Genomic DNA, 27,797 nt, shown 5'->3' with positions numbered 1-27,797 from the left:
CACCTTCCCAAAGAATGATACCATATTTTTCCTGTATTTCTTTAAATGGGCTCAGCCTTACACCCAGACTCACACCTAGTAAATTTCCCATCTGTCCTCCACCCAGGATGAAATAATTCTGCTGCTGGGAAAAGAAGTCAGCCGTCTCTCCGATTTTGAACTTGAATCTAAATACAAAGACACCGTGATAGCAAGCCTGCAGAACCAAGTGGCCAACCTGAGCCAGAAGCTGTTGGAAACAGCTGCCTCCAGGCAGAAGGAGAGGGTGATCCCGCCCAAGTTTCAGGTTCTGCATGAAGAGGACGATGCCCAACAGAGAGAGATCCAGAGCTTGAAAAACCAGGTAGGGCTCAGAGACAAGTGGGTCGGGGCCTTGGGGTCACAACACAGGGTGACAGCTCTCAGGTAGAGCCTGGGGGGAGCCACCCGGGTAGTTAGAAATGGGCAGTCAGCACAGCATGGTGAGGAGTACAGTTCCAGGGAGTGCAGGGTTGGCAAGTTTCTAGCCTTGTAAGAACAATATTAGATTTCATTAAGTGCCTACCATGTTCAGGCCCCGGTGCAGGTGCTTTGGGTGCATTAGCTTATTTATTTATTTATTTATTTATTTAATTTATTTATTTATGGCTGCATTGGGTCTTCGTTGCTGTGCACGGGCTTTCTCTAGTTGCAGTGAGCAGGGTCTACTCTTCACTGTGGTGCATGGGCTTCTCATTGCAGTGGCTTCTCTTGCTGCAGACCATGGGCTCTAGGCACGTGGGCTTCAGTAGTTGCAGCATGAGGGCTTCAGTAGCTGTGGCTCGCGGACTCTAGAGTGTAGGCTCAGTAGTTGTGGCCCACGGGCATAGTTTCTCCACAGCATGTGGGATCTTCCTGGACCAGGGCTCGAACTCCTGTCCCCTGCATTGGCAGGGGGATTCTTAACCACTGCACCATGAGGGAAGTCCCCTCATTAGCTATTTAAACCTCAGTCTTCTGACACATGCCATTCTACAGATGAGGAGACTGAGGCATGCTCAGCGATGCCGAGGAGCTTGCACAGCAAGTGAGAGACAGTGATGTGATTTGGGCTCAGCTCTGCCACCTTGTACACCTCATGCTTTCACACCCACTTTGCATTTCCACCCAACTCGTGTCACTTCACTGACCACTTCTCACACCCACCCGGACCCAGCCAGAAAGAGCTGGAGATGGGGAGAAGGAACCCCACAGTGTTCCAAACACTGAGGCCTTTATCAAACCCTGAAGGCAGCTGCTGGTTCATTTATAGGAAATTTCACCAAAAAATCTCCACCCAGAATGTCTGGATTTACCAGTCAACTTCCTTCCTCCTGAAACTAAATCCAAAAGAAAAAAAAATTTTTTTTTAAGTTTTAAAGAACTACTTTAAAATTGGCCACTGATCTTGTACATAAATTATATCTCAACAACGTTGATAAAAAAGCAATTGGAAATTGATGAATTTTGGCCTCAGTGCATAATTCTGCTTAAAACCGTAGTCAGATTTGGTTCAACATGACGGAGTAGAAGGACATGCTGTCACTCCCTCTTTCGAGAACACTGGAATCACAACTAACTGCTGAACAATCATCGACAGGAAGACACTGGAACTCACCAAAAAAGATACCCCACATGCAAAGACAAAGGAGAAGGTGCAATGAGACAGTAGGAGGGGCGCAATCCCAATAAAATCAAATCCCATCTCTGCTGGGTGGGTGACTCACAAACTGGAGAACACTTATACCACAGAAGTCCACCCACTGGAGTGAAGGTTCTGAGCCCCACGTCGGGCTTCCCAACCTGGGGGTCCGGCAATGGGAGGAGGAATTCCTAGAGACTCAGACTTTGAAGGCTAGTGGGATTTGATTGCAGGACTTTGGCAGGACTGGGGGAAAGAGCGATTCCACTCCTGGAGGGCACACACAAAGTAGTATGTGCATTGGGACCCAGGGGAAGGAGCAGTGACCCCCATAGGAGACTGAACCAGACCTACCTACTGGTGTTGGAGGGTCTCCTGCAGAGGCGGGAGGCAGCTATGGCTCACCAAGGGACAAGGACACTGGCAGCAGAAGTTCTGGGAAGTATTCCTTGGCATGAGCCCTCCCAGAGTCTGCCATTAGCTCCACCAAAGAGCCTGGGTAGGCTCCAGTGTTGGGTCACTTCAGGCCAAACAACTAACAGGGAGGGAACCCAGACCCACCCATCAGCAGACAAGCAGATTAAAGTTTTACTGAGCTCTGCCTACCAATGCCACAGCCAGCTCTACCCACCACCAGTCCCTCCTATCAGGAAACTTCCACAAGCCTCTTAGATAGCCTCATCCACCAGAGGGCAGACAGCAGCAACAAGAAGAACTACAATCCTGCAGCTTGTGGAACAAAAACAATATTCACAGAAAGACAGAAAAGATGAAAAGGCAGAGGGCTATGTAACAGATGAAGGAACAAGGTAAAACCCCAGAAAACAACTAAATGAAATGTAGATAGGCAACCTTCCAGAAAAAGAATTCAGAATAATGTTAGTGAAGATGATCCTGGACCTCAGAAAAAGAATGGAGGCAAAGATCGAGAAGATGCAAGAAATGTTTAACAAAGATCTAGAAGAATTCAAGAACAAACAAACAGAGATGAACAATACAATAACTGAAAAAAAAAACACACTAGAAGGAATCAATAGAATAACTGAGGCAAAAGAACGGATAAGTGACCTGGAAGACAGAATGGTGGAATTCACTGCTGCGGAACAGAATAAAGAAAAAAGAATGAAAAGAAATGAAGACAGCTTAAGAGACCTCTGGGACAACATTAAACACAACAACGTTCACATTATACGGGTCCCAGAAGGAGAAGAGAGAGAGAAAGGACCCGAGAAGATATTGAAGAGATTATAGTCAAAAACTTCCCTAACATCGGAAAGGAAATAGCCACCCAAGTCCAGGAAGCACAGAGAGTCCCATACAGGAGAAACCCAAGGAGAAACACACTGAGACACATAGTAATCAACTTGGCAAAAATTAAAGAAAAATTATTGACAGCAGCAAGGCAAAAATGACAAATAACATACAAGGGAACTCCCAGAAGGTTACCAGCTGATTTCTCAGCAGAAACTCTACCAACCAGAAGGGAGTGGCATGATATACTTAAAGTGATGAAAGGGAAGAACCTACAACCAAGATTACTCTACCCAGCAAGGATCTCATTGAGATTCGATGGAGAAATCAAAAGCTTGACAGACAAGCAAAAGCTAAGAAAATTGAGCACCACCAAAGCAGCTCTACAACAAATGTTAAAGGAACTTCTCTAAGTGGGAAACACAAGAGAAGAAAAGGACCTACAAAAACAAACCCAAAACAATTAAGAAAATGGTCATAGAAACATACATATCGATAATTACCTTAAACGTGAATGGATCAAATGCTCCAACCAAAAGACACAGGGTTGCTGAAAGGATACAAAAATAAGACCCATCTATATGCTGTCTCCAGGAGACCCACTTCAGACCTAGGGACACATACAGACTGAAAGTGAGGGGATGGAAAAAGATATTCCATGCAAATGGAAATCAAAGGAAAGCTGGAGTAGCAATACTCATATCAGGTAAAATACACTTTAAAATAAAGAATGTTACAAGAGACAAGGAAGGACACTACGTAACGATCAAGGGATCAATCCAAGAGGAAGATATAACAATTATAAATATATATGCACCCAACATAGGAACACCTCAATACAAAAGGCAATCGCTAACAGCTCTAAAAGAGGAAATCAACAGTAACACAATAATAGTGGGGGACTTGAACACCTCACTTACACCAATGGACAGATCATCCAAAGAGAAAATTAATAAGGAAACACAAGCTTTAAATGACACAATAGACCAGATAGATTTAATTGATATTTGTAGGACATTCCATCCTAAAACAGCAGATTACACTTTCTTCTCAAGTGCGCACGGAACATTTTCCAGGATAGATCACGTTTTGGGTCACAAATCAAGCCTCAGGAAATTTAAGAAAATTAAAATCATATCAAGCATCTTTTCTGACCAGAACGCTATGAGATTAGAAATGAATTACAGGGAAAAACCTGTAAAAAACACAAACACATAGAGGCTAAACAGTATGTTACTAAATAACCAAGAGATCACTGAAGAAATCAAAGAGGAAATCAAAAAATACCTTGAGACAAATGACAATTAAAACATGATGATCCAAAACCTATGGGATGCAGCAAAAGCATCCCATAGTTCTAAGAGGGAAGTTCATAGCTATACAAGCCTACCTCAAGAAACAAGAAAAATCTCAAATAAACAATCTAACGTTACACCTAAAGGAACTAGAGAAAGAAGAACAAACAAAACCCAAAGTTAGCAGAAGGAAAGAAATCATAAAGATCAGAGCAGAAATAAATGAAATAGAAACAAAGAAACCAATAGCAAAGATCAATAAAACTAAAAGCTGGTTCTTTGAGAAGTTAAACAAAATTGATAAACCATTAGCCAGACTCATCAAGAAAAAGAGGGAGAGGACTCAAATCAATAAAATTAGAAAGGAAAAAGAAGTTACAACAGACACCGCAGAAATACAAAGCATCCTAAGAGACAACTACAAGCAACTCTATGCCAATAAAATGGACAACCTGGAAGACATGAACAAATTCTTAGAAAGTTATAACCTTTCAAGTCTGAACCAGGAAGAAATAGAAAATATGAACAGACCAATCACAAGTAATGAAATTGAAACTGTGATTAAAAATCTTCCAACAAACAGAAGTCCAGGACCAGAAGGCTTCACAGGTGAATGCTATCAAACATTTAGAGACGAGCTGACACCCATCCTTCTCAAACTCTTCCAAAAAATTGCAGAGGAAGGAACACTCCCAAACTCATTCTCTGAGGCCACCATCACCCTGATACCGAAACCAGACAAAGATACTACAAAAAAAGAAAATTACAGACCAGTATCACTGATGAATATAGATGCAAAAATCCTCAACAAAATACTAGCAAACAGAATCCAACAACACATTAAAAGGATCATACACCATGATCAAGTGGGATTTATCCCAGAGAGGCAAGGATTCTTCAATATATGCAAATCAATCAATGTGATACACCATATTAACAAATTGAAAAAGAAAAACCATATGATCATCTCAATGGATGCAGAAAAAGCTTTTGACAAAATTCAACTCTGATTTATGATAAAAGCTCTCCAGAAAGTGGGCATAGAGGGAACCTACTTCAACATAGTAAAGGCCATATATGACAAAGCCACAGCAAACATCATTCTCAATGGTGAAAAACTGAAAGCATTTCCTCTAAGATCAGGAACAAGACAAGGATGTCCACTCTCACTACTATTCTTCAACATAGTTTTGGAAGTCCTAGCCACAGCAATCAGTGAAGAAAAAGCAATAAAAGGAATCCAAATTGAAAAAGAAGAAGTAAAACTGTCACTGTTTGCAAATGACAGGATACTCTACAGAGAGAATCCTAAAGATGGCACCAGAAAACTACTAGAGCTAATCAATGAACTTGGTAAAGTTGCAGGACACAAAATGAATGCACAGAAATCTCTTGCATTCCTATACACTAATGATGAAAAATCTGAAAGAGAAATTAAGGAAACACTCTCATGTACCACTGCAACCAAAAAATACAATACCTAGGAATAAACCTACCTAGGGAGACAAAGACCTGTATGCAGAAAACTGTAAGACACTGATGAAAGAAATTAAAGATGATAGCAACAGATGGAGAGATATACCACGTTCTTGGATTGGAAGAATCAATATTGTGAAAATGGCTATACTACCCAAAGCAATCTACAGATTCAATGCAATCCCTATCAAATTACCAATGGCATTTTTTAGAGAACTAGAACAAAAAAGCTTAAAATTTGTGTGGAGACACAAAAGACCCCGAATAGCCAAAGCAGTCTTGAGGGAAAAAAACGGAGCTGGAGGAATCAGACTCCCTAACTTCAGCCTATACTACAAAGCCACAGTAATCAAGACAATATGGTACTGGCACAAAAACAGAAATATAGGTCAATGGAACAGAATAGAAAGCCCAGAGATAAACCCACACACCTATGGTCAACTAATCTATGACAAAGGAGTCAAGGATATACAGTGGAGAAAAGACAGTCTCTTCAATAAGTGGTGCTGGGAAAACTGGACAGCTACATGTAAAAGAATGAAATTAGAACACTCCCTAACGCCATACACAAAAATAAACTCAAAACGGATTAGAGACCTAAATGTAAGACCAGACACTCTAAAATTCTTAGAGGAAAACATAGGAAGAACACTCTTTGACATAAATCACAGCAAGATATTTTTTGATCCACTTCCTAGATTAATGGAAATAAATACAAAAATAAACAAATGGGACCTAATGAAACTTCAAAGCTTTTGCACAGCAAAGGAAGCCATAAACAGGATGAAAAGACAACCCTCAGAATGGGGGAAAATATTTGCAAAGGAAGCAACTGACAAATGATTAATATCCAAAATATATAAAGAGCTCATGCAGCTCAATATTAAAAAAACAAACAACCCAATCCAAAAATGTGCAGAATACCTAAATAGACGTTTCTCCAAAGAAGATATACCGCTGGCCAAGAAGCACATGAAAAGCTGCTCAACATCATTAATTATTAGAGAAATGCAAATCAAAACTGCAATGAGGTATCACCTCACACCAGTTAGAATGGGCATCATCAGAAAATCTACAAACAACAAATGCTGGAGACGGTGTGGAGAAAAGGGGACCATCTTGCACTGTTGGTGGGAATGTAAATTGATACAGCCACTGTGGAGAACAGTATGGAGGCTCCTTAAAAAACTAAAAATAGAACTACCATAGGACCCAGCAATCCCACTACTGGGCATATACCCAGAGAAAACCATAATTCAAAAAGCCACATGCACCCCAATGTTCATTGCAGTACTATTTATAATAGCCAGATCATGGAAGCAACCTAAATGCCCATCAACAGACGAATGGTTAAAGAGGAAATGGTACATATGTACAATGGAATATTACTCAGCCATGAAAAGGAACAAAATTGGGTCATTTGTAGAGACGTGGATGCATCTAGAGACTGCCATACAGAGTGAAGTAAGTCAGAAAGAGAAGAACAAATATCATATATTAACGCATATATGTGTAACCTAGAAAAATGGTAAAGATGAACCAGTTTGCAGAGCAGAAATGGAGACACACATGTAGAGAACAAACGTATGGACACCAAGGGGGGAAAGCGGCAGGGGATGGGGGTGGTGGTATGATGAACTGAGACATTGGTATTTACATGTATACACTGATGTGTATAAAATGGGTGACTAATAAGAAAAATATAAATAAATAAATAAACATTTTAAAAAAGGAGAGAGGAAAAAAAAAACCGTAGTCAATGCTTGGGGGCCTTTGTTCTCTTGTTCTCTGTTTACTGTCTTTCCCTCTGTAACTGATTCTAGGTACACAGTTTCAATCCTAGAAATGGTGCTCTAGAAAGGACACAGATTGTGTATGGTGAACCTAGGAGATTCTAGCAGGAAACTGTAAGCTCCATGAAGGCAAAGGTTGGGCCCAGTAACCTTCTAGAACTCTGTTAGGACCGTGTCTGTTTGTTTGTTCTTTATTCATCCATCCATCCATCCATCCATTAATCCAAATAAATATTTTGGGGGGCCTATCCCGTGCCATGCCCTCTTCCAGGCTCTGAGAATTCAGCAGAGAACAAGACAGACATGATCCTTCCCCCTGTTATGCTCTAGTGAGGGAGACAGAATAAACAAGTCAACAAATACATGCTCTAATATTTAAATGAACTAATGACTCTCCTTCAAACCTGGTTTTGAAAAAACAATGAAAGTAACAGGTCCTGTAGGAATTATTAGTGCAAACAGCCACCTTGACATGTAGCTGACACATTAATGAGCATCTTTTTCTTGAACTGAACCCAATTTTGCTGAAATATTCCTTTCAGTTATTCTCCCATTTCAGAGCTTTCCTGAGAAAATGACATGTCTTTTTCAGGTACATGGATGAGGCTGAATTATTCCCACATACCTTTTTTATTTTTGGCCATACCACGCAGTTTGCAGGATCTTAGTTCCCTGACCAGGGATCAAACCCAGGCCTCCAGCAGTGGAAGCACAGAGTCCTAACCACTGGACTGCCAGGGAATTCCCCACATACCATTTTTTAAATAATTGAAATATATTTGACATAGAATATTATATAATTTCCACATATCTTTGAATATCAGCCGGTCCCAATTTGAGTTTTATTTAAAGTGGCTGCCGATATCTGGGGGAAAATATGTTTTTGTACAAAGAAATTATCTAGAAATAATTACACTGATGCATCATGCTCTTGCCTCCCCTACCCCTGGAGCTTCACTTATAACTGAAGAAGAATATTTTATAGCAAGGCATATATGAACCAGAGGCTCCATCGGTTTGAACTCAAATCGAGTTTCATCCACTGACATTTTCGTTTCTTAACTATTCTACTGCCTGCAGAGCATTCCTCCAGAAGTATAAGCCACATGGCAGGTTGATTTATGGTTCTGATTACTTTATGTGTTTTCCCTGGTCCCCGAAGGTGTGTGCATAATGATTTGCTCTCAGAGATCTTCGATCTGCTACAGTATCACTAGAAAATTCTTACCTCCATGTGCTCTTATACGCCTGTGCTAATTAGAAGCCAAATTATCATCCTGAAACAATCACTCCTCCTAGCACTCTTAACTTTCTTATGATTCAGTGCCCATTTTATTACACAGCTTAACAGACATGAAACATCTTGGAATTTATGCCATTACAAACAATATGGATATTTACTTTGATAGTAAAAGTATCAAAGAGGTTTGAAGACTCTTTGGAGTTTTCCAGCAATCCAAAATCCTAAAACTCTGACACTTAGATTGAAATATTTTCAATCTGTCAAAACCACTGGAGTCTTAGAGGGGAACGTATGTTTTCCCTTCTGGAAGTTTGTCTCTGTGTGTTCTATCTCTGGTATCATGCAAATAAAAGCATTAAGCTGAGAAGAGCTTACAAACACTTTCAGTGTTCCAAGGACCTTTTATGGAAAAGTTGTAGTTCCCCCCAACAGAGAAAAGTAAGATGTGAAAGAATTTTTTCACTCAAAGTTTCCAAAGCACAAACATGCAAAAGTATAGCCTTGGGGAGAGTGGGGGTCAGAGTGGCCTGTGTCCCCGCAACTTCTAGCATAGACCCCCCGCAATAATGTCTCAGGTGCCCCAGGGAAAAAGTAAGTGTAACTGCCCCAAATGTCCTAGACTCTGAACCATGATGGTGTATGAAACGAGTCAGAAAACTTGTGACACCTTGACGGTTCTGTTAATTCTACCAGAGTAATAATGACAAGATTTCCAAGGACACAAACCAAGACCAAAGGCTGTGAGCGCCATCTGGTGGCCATATCAGCACACCCGAACTCCATTACCTGGGCATGCCCACCACCCAATCTTTTTTTTTTTTTTTTTTTTTTAGCGTGATGCCCGCAACCTGGTCTGATGGTAAACAGGGAAATTCCTGTATTCCTTCTTTTGGAGGGATTATTTTTATTTAAGACACTGAGTCTCTATTTACTCTTATAACAGTTATTTTTAATTTAATGCACGTTTTTAAGTTTAAAAAGGGAGCTGCTTCTACGAAAAACGCTAAGAAATTATAGTGGGACTAGCCAAGAGACATGGGAAAAATAGTGAAAGTGGTATATGAATGACTGAAGTTTAGGAACTCTCTTCGGGTGGGGTTGCCAGATAAAGTAAGGACACCCAGTTAAATTTGAATTTTAGAATTTCATTTTAGTGTGTGTCCCAAATATTGCATGGGACACATTTGCACTAAAATATTATTCATTATCTGAAATCCTATTTTAAGTGAACATCCTTTTTTCCTCCCCTAAATCTGACAACCTTACCTTAGGAGAACAAAGAAATTGCACCCAGAACTTCCCTGGTGGCACAGTGGTTAGGGATCCGCCTGCCAGTGCAGGGGACACGGGATCGAGCCCTGGTCCGGGAAGATCCCACATGCCGTGGAGCATGTAAGCCTGTGCGCCACAACTACTGAGCGCTCGTGCCACAACTACTGAAGCCCGTGTGCTTAGAGCCCAGGCTCTGCAACAAGAGAAGGCGCCACAATAAGCCTATGCACCGCAACAAAGACCCAACACACCAAAAATAAATAAATAAATAAAATTTATTTTTAAAAAAAGAAAAGAAATTGCATCCTTCTCCTTGTCACTTCCGTTTTGATCTATCAAAACAAGCTAGTGGGGCTTCCCTGGTGGTGCAGTGGTTGACAGTCCGCCTGCCGATGCAGGGGACGCAGGTTCGTGCCCCGGTCTGGGAAGATCCCACATGCTGCGGAGCGGCTGGGCCCGTGGGCCATGGCCACTGAGCCTGCACTTCCGGAGCCTGTGCTGCACAACGGGAGAGGCCACAACAGTGAGAAGCCCGCGTACAGCGAAAAAACAAAAAACAAAAAAACAAGCTAACTCTTGTCCTGTCTACGGATTGCTTGACATTTATGCCCCAATAAACGTGTCCCTGTGGGAGTACTGAGGCCTGACATCTGAAAAATCACAGGGCAAAGGCCCACAGTGCACCTTGAGGTGGGAATGTCCGGGCCACTCAGAACAAGCAGTCTGGCCACATCAGACCGAGAGGGAGGGGGTTCTGGGCCCAGCTCTCTTTCCCGGCCTCTCGGGTACCTGCTCTGTGGAGGCCGAGGCCTGGCAGCTACTTTCGGGCCCTTACCAACGTTGCATTTGATGGAGAGCCTTCCGCACCCCACGTGTAGACCTACAACCCTGGAGGGGGGCCCGCCCTTGAGGGGGCTCTGAGCCATGGACTTAGAGGGTGCTCACAGCAGCCATAGATAGAGCCGGCCTGTGGTGCTCCCACCCACGATTCCTGTATTTCCTTTATTTTTTTATTATTATTTTTTTTTGTGGTACACATGCCTCTCACTGTTGTGGCCTCTCCAATTGCGGAGCACAGGCTCCAGATGCGCAGGCTCGGCGGCCATGGCCCACAGACCCAGCCGCACCGCGGCATGTGGGATCTTCCCGGACTGGGTCACGAACCCGCGTCCCCTGCATCGGCAGGCGGACTGTCACCCACCTCGTCACCAGGGAAGCCCCTGTATTTCCTCTTAATAACAACCACACTGGCGTTTAAGTGAGCCTGGCAAGGCTTACAAATGCACACATAAAGATTACCAACTACCTTCCCCAGAGACGGACGAGGGAAGTTGAAGCTAAAACACACCGTGAGGGCTTCCCTGGTGGCGCAGTGGTTGAGAGTCCACCTGCCGATGCAGGGGACACGGGTTCGTGCCCCGGTCCGGAAAGATACCACATGCTGCGGAGTGGCTGGGCCCCTGAGCCATGGTCGCTGAGCCTGCGCGACCGGAGCCTGTGCTCCGCAATGGGAGAGGCCACAACAGTGAGAGGCCCGCGTACCGCAAAAAAAACCCAAAATAAACCCAAAACAAAAGAAAAAAAACACCCTGTGGGTAGTCAGAGGAGAGGACCGTCACAGCTCATCCCCCTGTGTCGTGTGCCAGGCATGATCTGAGCACTCGTACACATGTTAACTTATTAAAATACTTCTAACAATCCTATCAGGTTGGGACTACCATCACCCCGCATACAGACTGAACAAAAGGAAACAGAATATGGTGTCCTCCTTGTGTTCACAAAGCCCGTTAAGTGGCAGAGACAGGACTTGAAGGCCACAGTCCGGCTCCCTAGTCCATGCCATGCTTTACAGCCTCCAACTTCTCACGCTCATTCCTAGAGCCACCTGGGAAGGAGGAACCAGGCAACTAAAGACTGAGTTTGAATCAGACTCCACGTCTGACCAGCCGCGTGATCCCGAGCAGGGGGCCTCGCCTCTCTGAGTCTCAACCTGGCTCCCTTGCAAAATGGGCACATTAATGGGAACGTCAGCCTTCAGCAACGCTGTGACGAGTATCAGTGTAGCATGTGTGAACGGGCTCTGTAAACTCTGGAGTGTTCTGTGAGGTATAAACTACCCTCTATTCTCATTAGAGGGAATTCATTTCATAACCTGCTCCCGGCTCTTGAACTTTGCTGTGCATCCAGTCAGTGCTGGATCATCTGTAACCAACAGCTGGTCTATTTATGGCTGAAAACCCACAGGTCATAGGAAGACAGCAGCACCCGAGCCCCTGGGTGGCCACAAAGATAAGGTTCGTGTCTTGAGGACCGATGACATGGTGGTCACTGAAGGAACAGGCCCCTCCTGCCCCTTCCACTAGTGACAACTGAAAACCTTGGTTTCCCCAACACCCCGATCCAAGATCAGCCCGACTCTTTGCCCAACGTTGGAGAAGTACCGGCGTGTCCTGCAGGCCTGGCTGGCCCCCTCTGACGGTGTGTTGCCTCCTTCCACAGATCAGTGCCCTACAGCAAGGCTACAACCAGGTGCTGAGCCAGACCCTGGATATCACCTCCCTGAAGCACGAGGCCGAGAACTTAAGGAGGGACGCCGCCATCACGTCAGGTGAGGCCCTTCTGCATTCAGGCCCCAGAGCTTCTGCCCTCCCCCTGCAGACATCACCAGTCAACCAGCGCACCTGTGCCCGTGACATGGGTGCAGCCTCAGGGATCACCCGTGTCGGTGCATTAGAGTTCTCCCTCAGTGGAGGTTTCTTGCCACCCAGTTCCGAGGGCAGGGCCTGGTAAATATTTGAGAGAATGGTATCTCTTGGCTACAAGGTCTCCTGAGCACTGGCCCCACCAGGGAGAACACAGGTCGCCTTGTGGCTTGGGTGGTTCCACAAAGCAGCCTGAGTGCAAACTAGAGCGTGGACAAAATGGGGTCACTCCTTTAAGGCACCCATAGTCTCACCCATTTCAGCCGAGTGCACTTGGGCCCAAAGGAAACCATTTTCTAATTTGATCAGAGGTGGTTCCCTGATAAAGGGCTTGGGTTGGGAGAGGGGCAGCCAACGCACAGCTGTGACTGAGCTTTGATTCCCTGGATTCCTTCATTGCTTAAACATGTTTCTTGACCTCCTTCTAGGTGTCAGGCCCCGTTCCAGGCTCTGGGGGAGGGAGAGCCAAGCAAGACAGTCAGATTACTGTACTCACAGATTTGGGAGGGGGTGACAGACAATAAAAGTAAAGGGATGAATAAACAAGCCCACTTCAGAGAGCAGTGGTGCTGTGGAGAAAATAAACTGTGTATTGTGGTGGCCAGCACTTCAAGTGGGGAGGCCAAGGGGGACCAGCTTAGTGGGTGTGCAACCATGGAACTCAGGTGGGACTTGAACCCGTGGGCTGGGACTCGAACCCAGTCAGAACCCACTATCTTTTAATCGAGATCACGCATCTGGTCTCGGGACTTAATAAAGCTCAGGTTCTTTATGTCTCATCGCAGAAAGAATTCAGTGAGAGACAAAGTAAGAAGTGGATTTCTTTAGAGAGAAACACACTCCACAGACAGAGTGTGGGCCATCTCAGAAGGCTAGAGACCCCCAAATATGGGGCAGTTAGTTTTTATGGGCTGGGTAATTTTATAGGCTAATGAGTGGGAGGATTGGGAGAACTCTAATATTTTGGGGAAGGGGCGGGGATTTCCAGGAATTGGGCCAACACACACTTTTTTTTTTTTTTTTTTCTGTACGCGGGCCTCTCGCTGTTGTGGTCTCTCCCGTTGCGGAGCACAGGCTCTGGACACGCAGGCTCAGTGGCCATGGCTCACGGGCCCATCCGCTCCACGGCATGTGGGATCTTCCCGGACCGGGGCACGAACCCGTGTCCCCTGCATCGGCAGGCGGACTGTCAACCACCGCGCCACCAGGGAAGCCCCACCACCCTCTTTTTGACCTTTATGGTCAGCCTCGGAACAGTCCTGGTGCTGGTGCGTGTGTCATTTCGCTCATGTATTACAATGAGCCTGTAATGAGGCTCCAGTTCCCCTGGAAGTCGACTCTTACGCCCCCTTGGACCTAGCCGATTCTAACCAGTTTATGCTGTATCCTCCACGGCTATGTCCTTCTTTTAGAGAGGACCTGTTTCAGGTGGGCAAGGACAAGCCAAGGGCAAGCGAGGCTGCGTGGAGTGAACAGAGGATTGTGGGGCTGGGCAGGGTCGGGGGGTCTGGGTTTTTATTCCAAGGGTGTTGGGAATCCAGTGGAGTTTTTTAAGCCGAAACTGACATGCCTAGAGACCTGAAGAGGATGGGACCACTCACAGACGAGGGGAGGGAGAGAAGCAGGTGACAGGGAGGAGGCAGTGAGCCTCGGAGGGGCACATCACTCTGAAGGCAGCCAGCGCATAGCAGGAAACATGCCCACAGCTGTAGAAGCCAGGCACAGCATTGAGTCGCACGTGAATCCCCATCTCTGTATGAATCTGTGCTTTTCTTCTGCCTCACTCTGCAACTTAATCACACCCAGCCCCACCCCCTGCTGCCCCCAGGTCTCTGCTTATTCTCCTCCCTCACTTGGGATATCCTCAGATATTTTCTGAGCACTTCCCCCAGGCTAGGTGCTGTTCTGGGCACCAGGAATGGAAGGATGAACTCGCTGGTCCTCACCTTCCTCCCGTATGTCGGCCAGTGAAACCTCATCCAAGCATCAAGCCTGTCTCAGATCCCACCTTCTCCGATCAGGGAGTCGGACAGGCCTGGGTTGGGATAATGCTTGAGATGGGCTGGACCCACTCAAAGTGTGGCAAGCCCCAGAGGGATTTCCAAGTAACTGAACTGTGTCCTGGAGGCAAAGCTCATTTTTAAAATGAAATTCTGGAGCATTTTGTGCTTTATTTCATAGACATTCTTGATTGAAACCTATCACTAAAACTGGGCCTGATGTTCTTTCAAGAAAAGAACCGTAGGAGATAACCCAATACCACTGCATTTATGCACCCTTCTTCCCACTTTTATTCAAAATGATACTACAATGCAAGAGGGAAGAGATATGGGGAGATATGTATATGCATAACTGATTCACTTGGTTATAAAGCAGAAACTAAAACACCATTGTAAAGCAATTATACTCCAATAAAGATGTTTTTAAAAAATGATACTACAGTAATGGAGTAGTTATCTATTGCTGCATAACAAGTTACCCCAAAATGTAATGGATAAATCCCCAACTAATATTTATGATCTCACCCAGTATCTGTAGTTCAGGAATTTGAGCGGGGGGTGACTTAGTTCTCATGAGTTGCAGTCAAGATGTCGGTTGGGGCATCAGTCATGTCATCTAAAGCCTCGGGGGGAGCCGGAGGATCCCCCTTCAGAATGGCTGCTCATGTGGCTATTGGCCGGAGGCCTTAGTCCCTGAGCACACATGCTTCTCTCTAGGGCTGCTTGAGTTTCCTCAACACAGCAGTTGGCTTCCCCCAGAGTGAGTAATTCGAGAGAGAGCAAAGAGGAGGCCACAGTGTCTTTTATGACCCAGCCTGAGAGGAAACAGTCCGTCATTTCCACAGTATCATATTGGTTACCCATGGCAGCCCTATTCAGGTTGGGAGGGGCTACACAAGGCATGAATTCTAGGTGGTAGGGATCATTGGGCCCATTTTGGAAGCTGGCTGCCGAGAAAAATAATAGGCGCCCTGTAACAAACATAATTTAGCTACTTTGTGTTCTTGGGACATACCGCATCATTTGACCCTTACAATAACTCTGTGTGGGACAGACAGTGGGAGGTGAAATAGCTTGTCCAAGACCACCAAGCTAATAAGTGGTAGAGAGGGTTCCAAACTCAGAGGACTGTGAAACCAACCACCTCATCAATAGTGTCCAGCAGTGCCCTCTGGCACACGCCCGTCTCCTGGCCTCTGGAGAAGAATTCCTAGAACTTCCCTGTGCTGGGACTTTGTTCCCCAGGTCCATGGTGTGGCCTCTCCTCCCAGCTTTGCCTGGCCTGTGCCCACAAGGGGCCCCCAAAGGCTTCTCCTCTCGCTGGTGCTGACTGCCCCTTATTCTCACTGAAGCCTCAAACCCTGTTCCGTGGACTTTGCTCTCATTCCCATTCCTGCTCTGGGACCCTTGGAAAAAGCCTCCCCAGTCCTAGGAGGGCACCGGTGGTGGCCCGGGCTTGGAAAGTCTTGTCCAAACGTTGGCTGACAGCCATGGTGTTGCCAATAATCCTTCCTGCCTCTTTCACCTCCATGAGTCTTTTGTTTTGGTTTGGTTTGGTTCTTTTACAGAGATGGTGTCATCTTTGCAAAGAGACGTGTTAGTAAAGGATGGTCAAGTTCAACAACTACAACAGGAGGTGAATCAACTGAAAAGTGAGAACAAAGAAAAGGATCACCAGCTCGAAGCCCTCAGCTCCAGAGTGAGTGTCGGGTCATCAGCAAATTGTAGCTGCGAAAAGCAGACACAGTGGAGTCACATGACACACGGTGGTGAGATGAGGCCAGTGCCCAAGGACACAGGGAGGGTAGCTGCTGGGCAGGTGGCCAACTTCTCTGAAGCCTTTCAAAGGACAGTGTGTATGTGGCTCAGAATAAGCGTAATAGATTTTCTAATCCAGCAAACATTTTCTAACCCCTATTATAAATGAGTTTGTTTAATCCCAGCAACAAACCCACCTATGAGCATATACTGCCATTGCAAAGTTTAACATTAAGCAGAATACGATCTCTCTGTGAGCACGGATGACCACACGGCTGCATCGTGGTCCCAGAACCACTGGTTCTCATAATCGTCTTCAAAGCAGAACGTCTGAAGATCCAGATGCAAACACGCAGACACTCATTTCTTCCTTAGACTTTAGTGTGTGGAATGTCTCTATGGAAGATGAACGAGGTAGGCAAGCAAAGAGCTTTTTACATGTAACTTTGACTATTTGCAAATCTTGCCTTCAATGCTAACTTTAGAATCCTGCCCCTATAGGATAAGATTTCTCAGTATTTGCATGATGTGCCTGTTTCTGTGAGTCAAGGTAAAACCTCAAAGCTTTCATCTCAGGTGGCAACTCAGAGATTCCCAGAGGCTACCCGATAGCTAGGTCTGCATGGGGGTGGGGTCAGAACAGATCTTGAGGTTCCAAGGAAAAGGCACAGTAAGTAACACCTGGTACGTAGTACCATACCCAGTTTGGAGCTGGTGAAAGGCACTGCACGAGCTTTGGGATCAGACAGACCAGGGTCCCATCCCAGAGCTTTCTTTTATTGTAACTTATTTGGCCTCCATTTCCCCATGTGTGAAATGGGGATGACAAAATCGTTTTCCAAGAAGTGGGAGGCTGGTTTTCGTTGTGCTCTTCTGCCTCTGCCTGAGGTCGGCTGCCTGGCCAAGCCCTCTGCATTCGTTTCTCCCAAGCAGAGTGTCTTCCCAGGCATGTGCTATAGCTGTTTAATGTGGTGTGTGTGTGTGTGTGTGTGTGTGTTGGGGACGGGAAGGGGATGCAGAGCTGGTGCTAAGTACAAGGAATCTGCAAAGACAGCACCTGCTTGGCTCTTCTACCTCCTGAAATGCATTTGGATGATTTATGTCCCCGTTTCCCCTTCCTCGTTGACCTTGGAATGAGGTCCCTTCTCCTCTAGACTGTGCTGGCCAATAGCACAAGGGCTCGTCACCACCAAGGGTACTGCTCTTGTGAACATTTGAGATGCCTTTTTTTTAATGACATACATCATGTGTGTTAATTTTAGAAAAATAAGTAGATGACATTGAGAAGAAAAAATAAAAAGAGAGGAGAGGAAATGCTACCTTGAGAAATCAGTGTTAATATTTTCATGTATGTTCTTCCAGTCTTATTTCTATATATTGCCTAGAAATCAATCAATCAATCATTTTATAGTGAATTTATACTATGCACATTTTTTAAATTTTTAAATGCTTACTATTTTCCCGTGCTAATAAATCAACGCTCTTATCATTCGTCTTAAAAGCTACATACTTTCTCCTGGATGTACCCAGTGTTATAAAGTGGTCTGCTGTTGTAAACAACACTTGGGTTGTTTCCTCTTTTTTTTTTTTCTTCCACTGTTACTGACAATTCTGTGAAGAGCATCCTTGAAACTACAGATTTACTTATTTCTCCAGTCATTGTCGTTAAGGTACATTCCTAAAGTGGGAATTGCTGGGTCAAAAGAAGGCACATCCATGCTTATGCCCTTAATGCCTGTTGCCAAGCCGCCCTCGGGCAAGACAGCTCCGTTTACCCCTCCACACCAGTCGGGGCAGTTGTTTCTTTGAGATGCAACCTGCACAAAAGCCCTAAGATGGACCGGAGCTCACTGGCTCGGCCCCCTCCACCCTCACCGGTCACAGCGTGAAAACATCCTAATTCCTGCACCCTAAGTACCCAGACTCTACAAAGCTGGATTTCCCCTGCAGTGAAGTTTGCTGGCTTTTGAAGAGGAACTTAGATGCTCTATTCCTCAGAACTCAGGAGAGGGGTGAACTGGGAACGACTGCAGGATCCCGTGCTCCCATCACACAAATGGTCTCGCCTCTCAGAATTCAGAGGTGTGATTGGGTTATACAGCAGGAAACACTCCTGGGCATGAACACAGGTACTTGGGACCCCCAGCCAAGCCCCCGTGGCCTTGTCCTTTTTCTCCACAGTGCTCAGTGCTGAAAGAAGAGTTACAGAAGGAAGATGCCCAGAAGGAGAAGTGGGAAGCCCAAGAGAAAGAGTTAAAACTCTGCAAAACCGTGCGTTGAACCTCCTGACCCCTCGGTGTCCACTGAAAGCCTAGATTGTGGCCTTCAGGGTTTTGGAGGGGTTCCTTGGCCCATTAGCTAGCACAAGCTCTGGGGCTTTCTGGGTGTTTGTCTGTTAATATAGTCTCCTAATTCTTTGATTTGCTGGCCTCAAAGAGATGGGTGAAAAGACCATGGAAAACACACTCTCCCCAGATTTTCTGGGCAGTTGGCTCAAGGCCCCTCATCAGGTTTCCCCTGGGGAAAGGGACGGGAGGTGGCCACCGTATGCTGCTAGAAATTCACCGTGGTCCCTACCCCTGGACTTGTGATGCCCAGACTTTCATGATCCACTGTCACAAGTTTTATCACAGCCCTGAACACTGTTATTAACACAACTCTTCTTGAAGTATTTTTGCTTAAATACATTCAATTTTACAACAATTCAAAAAAACAAAATAAAAAGCAAATGTATCACTGGCCTTGTATGGAAGGTGAACATAAAAATTAACACAATGAAAAGATGACCACTCAGTGTTAATGTTCACCCCCTGTACTGGCCCGAACCGTCGTGCACATCACCAGGCATACGTTTTCCATCCGTTGGGAAGGACGGTGCCTGGGACGGGGGCAGGAGACATGTGTTCTTCTCTCTGTCAGGAGCACACTTCTCTGCCTCAAATGAGAAAAAAGAAAAATGTCATTGTTCTTTTCTTCCAAACTGTGCCCATTGTGTCTTCCAAACAGCCCTTATTTAGATTGAACTCAAAAATGTGCCCCAAGGAAAGAGACTCTAATGAGTGGATAGGTATCTTGTACTGTTTAATCCAGGATCCATGCTGATCTTCAAAAGAAACTGAAATTTTCCCTCACCCAGCACTTGCATTGCATCCGTTGAAAGAAAGTCTACTTTGCCTCAAATACGTGGAATTGTCCCCCAAGGGAAGGAGTTAAGCGAATCCCAGACTAGGTTTCTGCCTTAATGAACCGGATGAAATGAGTTGTGAAGTTGACTTCCCTGTTGTTGGAACTCTTTCAGCAAATCCATGACATGGAAAAAGAAATGAGGAAGCTCAGGGTGGAGCTGAAAAGGAGCAGTACCGAGCAGAACCTGATCTCTATGACGCTGCGGGAAAAGAGCAAGGTATGGCAGGGACAGGTCGGCCTGGGAACCACTCTGGGGCCAGCACTCCACCTGCATCATCTCTGTTCATCCTCACAATGACCCCATGCGGTCTATACTGGTATTAACCCCACTTTACAGTCGGGAAAACTGAGGCTCACAGAGGTGAAGGAAGTTATCCAAGTTCACTTGCATAAAGTAGTTGTGGCAGAACTTGAATCCAGGTCTGCCTGACTCCTAAGCTCCTGTGTGTAACCACTACCCTAGACTGCCTTCAAATCTTAATTGTGAAATTATCTAAGAAAGAATTGATCCATTAAATCAAGTTTGCCAATGATGTTGTTCCAACTTAAATTCTCATATTGATTTTTTTTTGTCTTTTTGTTCCATCATTGAGAATGTTTTTAAAAATCTCAACATGTTTGTCATTTGTGTGTTTCTTCTTTTAATATGAACAATGTTTGCTTTATATGTTTTGAGGCTGTGTTACTAGGTGCATATAAATTTACAATCCTAATACTTCCTGTAGAGCAAAACTTTAGATCATCATGAAATGTCCCTTTTCATCTCAAGTAGTGTTTCTCCCTTAACGTCTCCTTTGTCATTCAGCTTCACCACTGGCTTTCTGTTGGTTAGAGTTTTCATACCATATCTTTTTCATACGTTCTCTGTCAATTTTTGTCTTAAGGTTTGGACATATGCCTTCAAATAACGTATCATTTTTACAAAATCCAGTTTGACAATCTTTGACTTTTAGTCCATTTATATCATGTAATTACTCGTATCCTGGGGTTTAAATCTACCTTCTTGCTCAATACCACTTGTACCATCTGTGGTATGTTCCTTTTTCTCTCCTTCCTTGCCTCCTTCTGAGTGGATGGTTTTCTCTTATTCCACTTTCCCCCTCTATTAGCTTGGAAATATTTCACTTTTTTACTATTCTTTTAGTAATAGTAAGACAATAGCATTCATCCTTGACTCACCAAAATCACACATTAATTAAGTTTTTCACTCTTCTACTATTCTCTTAGTAGTCATCCTGAAGACTACAATATGCATTCTTTTTTTTTTTTTTTTTTTTTTTTTTTTTTTTTTGCGGTACGCGGGCCTCTCACTGTTGTGGCCTCTCCCGTAGTGGAGCACAGGCTCCGGATGCACAGGCTCAGCGGCCATGGCTCACGGGCCCAGCCGCTCCGCGGCATGTGGGATCCTCCCGGACCAGAACACGAACCCATGTCCCCTGCATCGGCAGGCGGACTCTCAACCACTGCGCCACCAGGGAAGCCCTGCATTCTTAACTTACCAAGAGGCAATAGTAGTTGATAATTATGCCCTTCTCCTTGACAGTGCAAGGAGTTTCAAACACCTTAACTTCACTTACCCCCTCCAGATTTATAAGCCATTGCTGTCATTTTCTAAACTCCTCTTGATAGTTAATACCCCACAAGACATTATTAGTGTTTTTCTATAGTCAGTATCATATCCACACATTACCCTTACTGTTGCTTATCTTTTCTGCATCTCTGATCACCCACCTGGGTTCATTTTTCTTGTGTCTGAAGAATACCCTTTAATGTTTTCCCTCATTGTGGCTCTGCTGATGACAAATTCTCAAATGTGCCTGTGTGTCTGTCTGGAGATGTATATTTAACCTTCATTCTTAAAACACATTTGACTGCGTATTGAATTCTACAAGGGCAACTCTTTTCTTTCAGCACATTAGATACAGCATTAGATATGTCACTATTGTCTTGTGGCTCCTATTATTTCTATTTAGAAGTCATCTGTAAGCCTAACTGTTGTACCTTTGCATAATCTGTCTTTTTCTCCGGTTGCTTTTAAGATTGTCTTTTCCCTTGATTTCCAGCAGTTTTATTATGGTTTATCTAGGTGTGGATTCAGTTTTATTTACCTCGTTGAGTTCGTAGGGGCTTCTTGAATCCCTGGCTTGGTGTTTTGCCTTAGTTCAGGTGCTTGAGCTCTGTACCACACAGGCAGTGGGGAGCTACTAAGGCTTCTGAACAAGTGACTGATGCAATGACATTCGTGGACAGTAATCAGGGTGAAAATGGTAGTTACAATTTCTCACGTACTAGGAGTTACCTTGAACATTTCATCTCTTCATCTTCACAACAGCGCTGTGATCTAGAAATCATCCTCTCCATTTTACAGATGAGAAAGTCAAGGCTACCAGTTACTAGTAAAGTAACTAGCCCAATGGCACAGTCGGTTTTGTCTGACTCCAGGTTCGTCTGACTTCAGTTACCCTGGTGTAGCAAATAGCCACATGCTACTGTTTACACTGAAATTAATGAAAATTAACTAAAATTTTTAGTTCAGTTCCTCCGTCACACCATCCCCATTTCGAGTGCTCGATCCCCAGATGTGCCTGGTGGCTGCCGTATTAGACAACACAGCCTCACTCAGAGTACCTGTACCGTTGCAGAAAGTTCTGTTGGACAGAGCTGCCTTACAGCTGGGTAACTCTCACAGTACCGTTAAGATTGCACTGGAAGAAACTAAACTCGAGGCGAGGAGGCCACTTGTCACAGTCCAGCTTGCATGTGAGAGGGGTTGGAGGACAGGCATGAGACCCCCGAGTGTGAGAGAGGGAGCAGGGCGGCTGTTGAAGGTGACTCTGAGGCTTGGGGACGGGAACGGGGGCTGTTCATGCAGAGCACAGATAAGGGCAGAGTCCAAGGCTGGACTTGGCTTTTGCAGCATATGAAAAAGGCTGCTGACATAGAAGTCAGAGCATGTTTAGACCTGGGAGAAAACTAAAGCCCAGAGAGCTTAGATGACTTTTCCAAGGTAACGGAGCTGGGTAGAGGCTCTTCCACTGGACCACACTACTCAGAAGAAAGCTCTTAAGGGCTTTTCTGGGTCTTTTATTACATCCCTGTGATCCCCCTCTTCAGATCCCTAAAAAAACAGCCTGTGAATTTGTTTCAGCACAAAAACGTTCCATTTATTTATGAGAGTTTGCTTCATTTCCTGTTAGTGCCAGGGCCCAGGGCTCAGCAGGTGCATCCAAGAATTGAGCAGCTGCGAGGCCTACACTGGCCAGCCAAGGGTAGCGTGGAGCACTCCCAAGCTTACCGTGCGTTGACTGTTACCCAAGCAAGGGGGGAAAAGTAGGCAAGCTTCTCCACTTTAAATGCCTTCGTTTGCAGGCTGCAATTCTTAATAGACATTGCTTTGGCAAGCCTCTGGAGAGGTTACCACCAGTGAGTGTGCTCAAAGTGGTGACGACAAACAGTTATGATAATAAACCCAATCATAACATTTTCAAGTACCCATCACGAGTTATTAGAACGAGACTGTACGGCGGACATTCCCGTCCACCTTTCATAGGTTACAACAGTACTTAACACTCTCACAGAGCCCTTAAGCACTATTCCAAACATCGAATCCCCACAATGACTCTATGCAGTGATACTAGTATCATCATCCCCATTTGACAGATGAGGACACTGAGTCACGGAGCAGTGAAATAACTTTCCGAGTGTCGTACGGCTTGTTAGGGACCGAGCTGGGATGGGAGTGTGCAGTAGAACATAGTTGAGCCCCGGGTGCAGAGCTCGGCCCTTTCCCGTAGGGGGCAACTCCCTGTGAGTTTGCCTCCACCCTGTGCATGCCTGTGACCCCTGCTGCTGGGCTGCAGCTGTCCCTACCCCTCAGGGACTCCCCCACACCCATTAGCCCACCCAGAAGAGTTTCCCCAGAGGGCATGATGATCACATTAGCAGCAAGCCCTCGGTTTCATCATCCTTTCAGGTTGAAGAGAAGCTTCGGCAGGATTCCAGAAGGAAATTGCTTCAGCTGCAAGAAATGAGGAACAGAGCAAACCTCATTAAAGCCAATTTGGAAAGAGCAGTCGGTCAGGTAGGCGTGCTGCAGAGCCCCTTCACGGGCCCGTGCTCTCCACGGAATCCCGCACCCAAGCGGCCGGCAGGGATGAATGAGGAGGAAGACGGCCTGCCTTAGTTCACCCGCTTATTTTCTATACGAAGAAGTGTCTAGAAAGAACTAGAGCTGAGATTCTATCTAGATCTAGAGTCTGAGCTCTTAACCACGATGCTCTACTACTTCGCTATTAGTTACTAAGCTAAGCATCATTTTTCTGTGTTTTGAAGAAAGTTTCGTGAACCTTTGTCCCGCCCCCAAAGGTAGTGGAAATGACTCCTGCGTTAGTCCTGTCCCCCATCAGCTGCAGTTCCCCTTCCCCTCATTTCAGATGAAGATCAACAGTTCTCGGGAAACTCAGCAGTATTTGCTGCAAGAAGAGTTACCCCAGCATCTGGCAGAGAAGGAGAAGCTGACCGAGGAAAGGCTACAGCAAGAGGAGAAGCTGAGAGCCAGAGTCAAGCGGCTAATGGCAGAGAAATCGGTAAGGTGGTCCCCGTCCTTCTCTTTACTACTGGAAACTGATGAAATGGGCTTTCCTATGAGAAACAGAGGGCACGTACTTAGATGGAGGAATCTCAGCAACTCCTTGTTGGGAACTAAATTAATTAAAGAGGGTGAATGATGTAGGAGGAATTAACATGAAGCTTGAACCCTAAAACTCAGAGATCAACTTAAAGATCAACTTGAAGAGGCAAGGTTATTGAAATGTCTAGAAATGGTACTTTGTTTATATACCGCAGCTGATTTTATTGATACAAATCCCAGTCGTTACTGCGGGTCCTGGTTTGTGTCTCAGTGAGTGCAAGACCAACCAATAGTATTTCAGTCTTTTGCTTTCTCTTCATGCATATCAGGGGAAACACATGGCCAAAACGGCTACTTACTTTTCCAGAAACCAGCCAATTAGAGGATACTTTACAGTGGCACCTCTCAACTCAAAGGTGTCCACGGATCATATGGGGATGTTGTTGAAATGCAGATTGTGACTCAGCAGGTCTCGGGTGGGGGGAGCCTGGGATTCTGCATTTCTGAACAGCTCCCAGCTGGTACCGATAGCACAGCTCTGCAGACTACATTTTCAGCCACAAAGTCTGAGAAGAAGGTTTTCCCCAAGTTGGCCGATAAGAACCACCTGGGGCTTCCCTGGTGGCACAGTGGTTGAGAGTCTGCCTGCCGATGCAGGGGACACCGGTTCATGCCTCGGTCCGGGAGGATCCCACATGCCACGGAGCGGCTGGGCCCGTGAGCCATGGCCACTGAGCCTGCGTGTCCGGAGCCTGTGCTCCTCAACCGGAGAGGCCAGAAGAGTGAGAGGCCCGCGTAACGCAGAAAAAAAATAAATAAATAAAAGCCCCTCCAGGGACTTCCCTGGTGTTCCAGTTATTAAGACTCTGTGCTTCCGCTGCAGGGGGCGCGGTTTCGATCCCCGGTCAGGGAACTAAGATCCCGCATGCCGCATGGTGCAGGCAAAAAAAAAAAAGCCCCTCCAGGAGCAAATTTGATGTGATTGTTCAGAGATGAGACCAGAATGACAACAAGTGGAAACCCAAGCTTAGAAGAACATTAGAAGAAAAAAAGAAATAAAACATGGGGAGGGAACATAGGGGGGATCTCTTATTTATAATGATGCTAAGTAGGTAGGAAAGTTGGAAATCTTCCTAGACGTGACTTTGTATTCAAAATGAAATTTTTAAATTCCTTCTCTGCTGAAGCCCTGTAATGATATTTTCCAAGGTACTAAGTAAGTGACAGGGTTTCTGCTAATCCATGATTTGTTCATGTTTCTTCAAATAAAAGAGAGGGAGTTGTGATCACTGATAAAACTGCTGTCCTCACCATTCTGGCCACAGGAGCAGTCCTTCAGTGATCTAGGAGCCAAGTGCAAAGGGTCCCGACATGAGGAAGTCATTCAGTGTCAGAAAAAGGCCTTATCTGAGCTTCGTGCACGAATTAAAGAACTTGAGAAGGCCAGCTTGTCAAGTAAGTTTCCTCCTGCTTAGTCACCCCTCTGTGCTGAGAACCATGGGCCCCAGACTTGAGGGTTCACTTTAGGGACTAACCAATTTGCCAGGACCACCATCTTCTATCCCCATCATTTCATAACTAAAAAAACATAGTTATAAAAAAAAGATGGGCAGGAAAAAAAATAGATGTGTAGGCATGAGCTCAGAGTCAAGAGCAGGCCTTGATATTAAATAAACAGGATTTCATGAAAAACTCAGAACCTTGTCCTTCTTTTTCTTATTTCACTGTGGCCCAGTGGAAACTTTTTCATAGACGCATGCTGTGCAAGGACCAACCTTGGGGAACTTCCCAGGATAAATACCCTGTTTAGAGGGAATAGGGCTTTCAAGAAACCAAGCTTGCTGCTGGGTGGAGCCCTGGGCTAGGACACAGAAGCCTGGGTTCAAGTCCATCCTCACACCTGTGGCCGAAGGTTCCCCCTCAGTGCCCCCGCCCTGGGAGGCTGCAGCCTCATATGAGCTGTGTGGCCTTGGACAAGTCATGTCACCTCTCTGGGCCTCGATGCCTCACCTGCCAAGGGAGGATGGTGAGCTCATTAGTACTGGCCTGTGGTAAGTGTCCAGTAAATAGCAGCTGTGACTTTTACATGCAGTAACTTCTTCCTGAGCCTTTGTTTTGAGTGTAAATTATTTCTTTTATAGATCACAAGGACCACATGGATGAATCATTTCTAGACTTAAAGACCCTCGGGATGGAAAAAAATGTTCGGAAAATATTGGATGCAAAACCTGACTTGCCAACTTTTTCAAGAGTAGAGATCGGAACGGTAACCAAAGAAACTTTGTATCTGCATTGACTGACACGTGGGGAGGGTGGGCATGAGGACAGACACTAGCCGTGTGCCCTGGCACCACTGTATACATCATTGGTTCGAGGCCAGGTCCTCCCTGATGGGCTAACACCTGTATGGACTGGTTGGTGCCTGGCCGTACCACCGATCCAATGTTTGAATAGAAAGGCGGCTTCCCATCGTGTACAGCATGATATAACATTGCACTGATGCTGGCCAGGTCAATCTCTGGGCCCTCCTTTTCACATCACATGTTGTATTCTGCAGAAAAGATTCAACAAGCTAATGTACAACATTATGCCATGAGCTTGCCTAACATTTGCTTTTTGCTATAAACTGAAAAACATGAACACATAAAGGGCAGCAGAAGGGAGCCATGATGATTAAGAAGACACAAGTTCTAGAATCAGAGACCTGTGTCCTAATCCCAGCTCTGCAAGCTCTGTGACCTTGGGCAGCCTCCTAACCTTTCTGGGACTTCAATTTCCCAGCTGTAAAATGATGATGGAAAAATTAAAGGAGATCATTATGTAAAGTGCTTATCCCAGTGCCTAGCTCATAGCGAGCACTTTAATAGATGATAGTTATTATTGTCAAACAGTATTTAAAGAGTATTATCCAAGAAAACCTTCCTTTCTTAGGGAGCATAGTTTGTGTTTTCCAGGATTTTCAGAAGTAATTTGATTGTTAGGTTGAAGGTGCCCTGTATCCTAAATGGATGTTTGATCGGGTGTTTGATTGACACATGACAATGGACAGCTCTGAATAGCGTGGCTTGCTGCGGCAGCTGGTCTAAACCAGCTTTTGGAAAACATAATAAAGCCATCCTCTCTGTACCAGCATTTTCTCCTACAATTTTTCTAGACATTTGCTCACACGTCTAGAGATGTGAGTCTTCAGAAATGTGTTGGTTTTCCTGATAAAATCGAACCTTCCTTCTCTGAGGCTGGGAGTGGAGGGAGCATCTCCAGGTGGGGAGCTCAGCTGGATCTCACGTCCTGATGGTCCTGCTTCCAAGATTGACCTTCCCCTTGGCAACAAGCCCTCATCCCACCACTGACACCACAGAGCAGGAAACCTCCCAACTCTCAATCCTCCAAGGTTGGCAGTAATTAAACGAAAGAGCAGGAGGAAGAATAGCTGACATCTGTGAACTGCTTACTGTGTGCCAGGCGTTGAGCTCAGCCGGCTCCATGCCTTATGTCATTTAACCATCGTAGCAGCCTTGTGTCATAGTTACTATTATTGTCCCCATTTAACAG

General features: G+C 45.3%; 1 protein-coding gene and 1 pseudogene across 2 annotated transcripts in view; both read left to right on the top strand.

The window, feature by feature from the left end:
• LOC309808912 (centrosomal protein of 78 kDa-like) overlaps nt 1–27,797 on the top strand; it is an 823,590-nt pseudogene that overhangs the window by 263,252 nt on the left and 532,541 nt on the right. The gene's annotated exons all lie outside the window — the stretch shown is intronic.
• The window catches only part of LOC309808096 (forkhead-associated domain-containing protein 1-like), a gene marked incomplete at both ends in the record, with an annotated part of 79,049 nt that overhangs the window by 48,153 nt on the left and 3,099 nt on the right, over nt 1–27,797 (top strand). Inside the window, 8 exons of the mRNA XM_082628097.1 lie at nt 107–343; nt 12,469–12,577; nt 16,240–16,370; nt 18,611–18,700; nt 19,728–19,832; nt 23,589–23,696; nt 25,577–25,700; nt 26,387–26,511. Of these exons, the coding sequence (XP_082484223.1) occupies nt 107–343; nt 12,469–12,577; nt 16,240–16,370; nt 18,611–18,700; nt 19,728–19,832; nt 23,589–23,696; nt 25,577–25,700; nt 26,387–26,511 (1,029 nt within the window). The remainder of the gene's footprint in view (nt 1–106; nt 344–12,468; nt 12,578–16,239; nt 16,371–18,610; nt 18,701–19,727; nt 19,833–23,588; nt 23,697–25,576; nt 25,701–26,386; nt 26,512–27,797) is intronic.

This window comes from Mesoplodon mirus (genome assembly GCF_964341445.2).
Source record: "Mesoplodon mirus genome assembly, chromosome: 7".
NCBI lineage: Eukaryota > Metazoa > Chordata > Mammalia > Artiodactyla > Ziphiidae > Mesoplodon > Mesoplodon mirus.
Note: the sequence above shows the minus strand (reverse complement) of the source record. Positions and strands in the feature narration are given on the sequence as shown.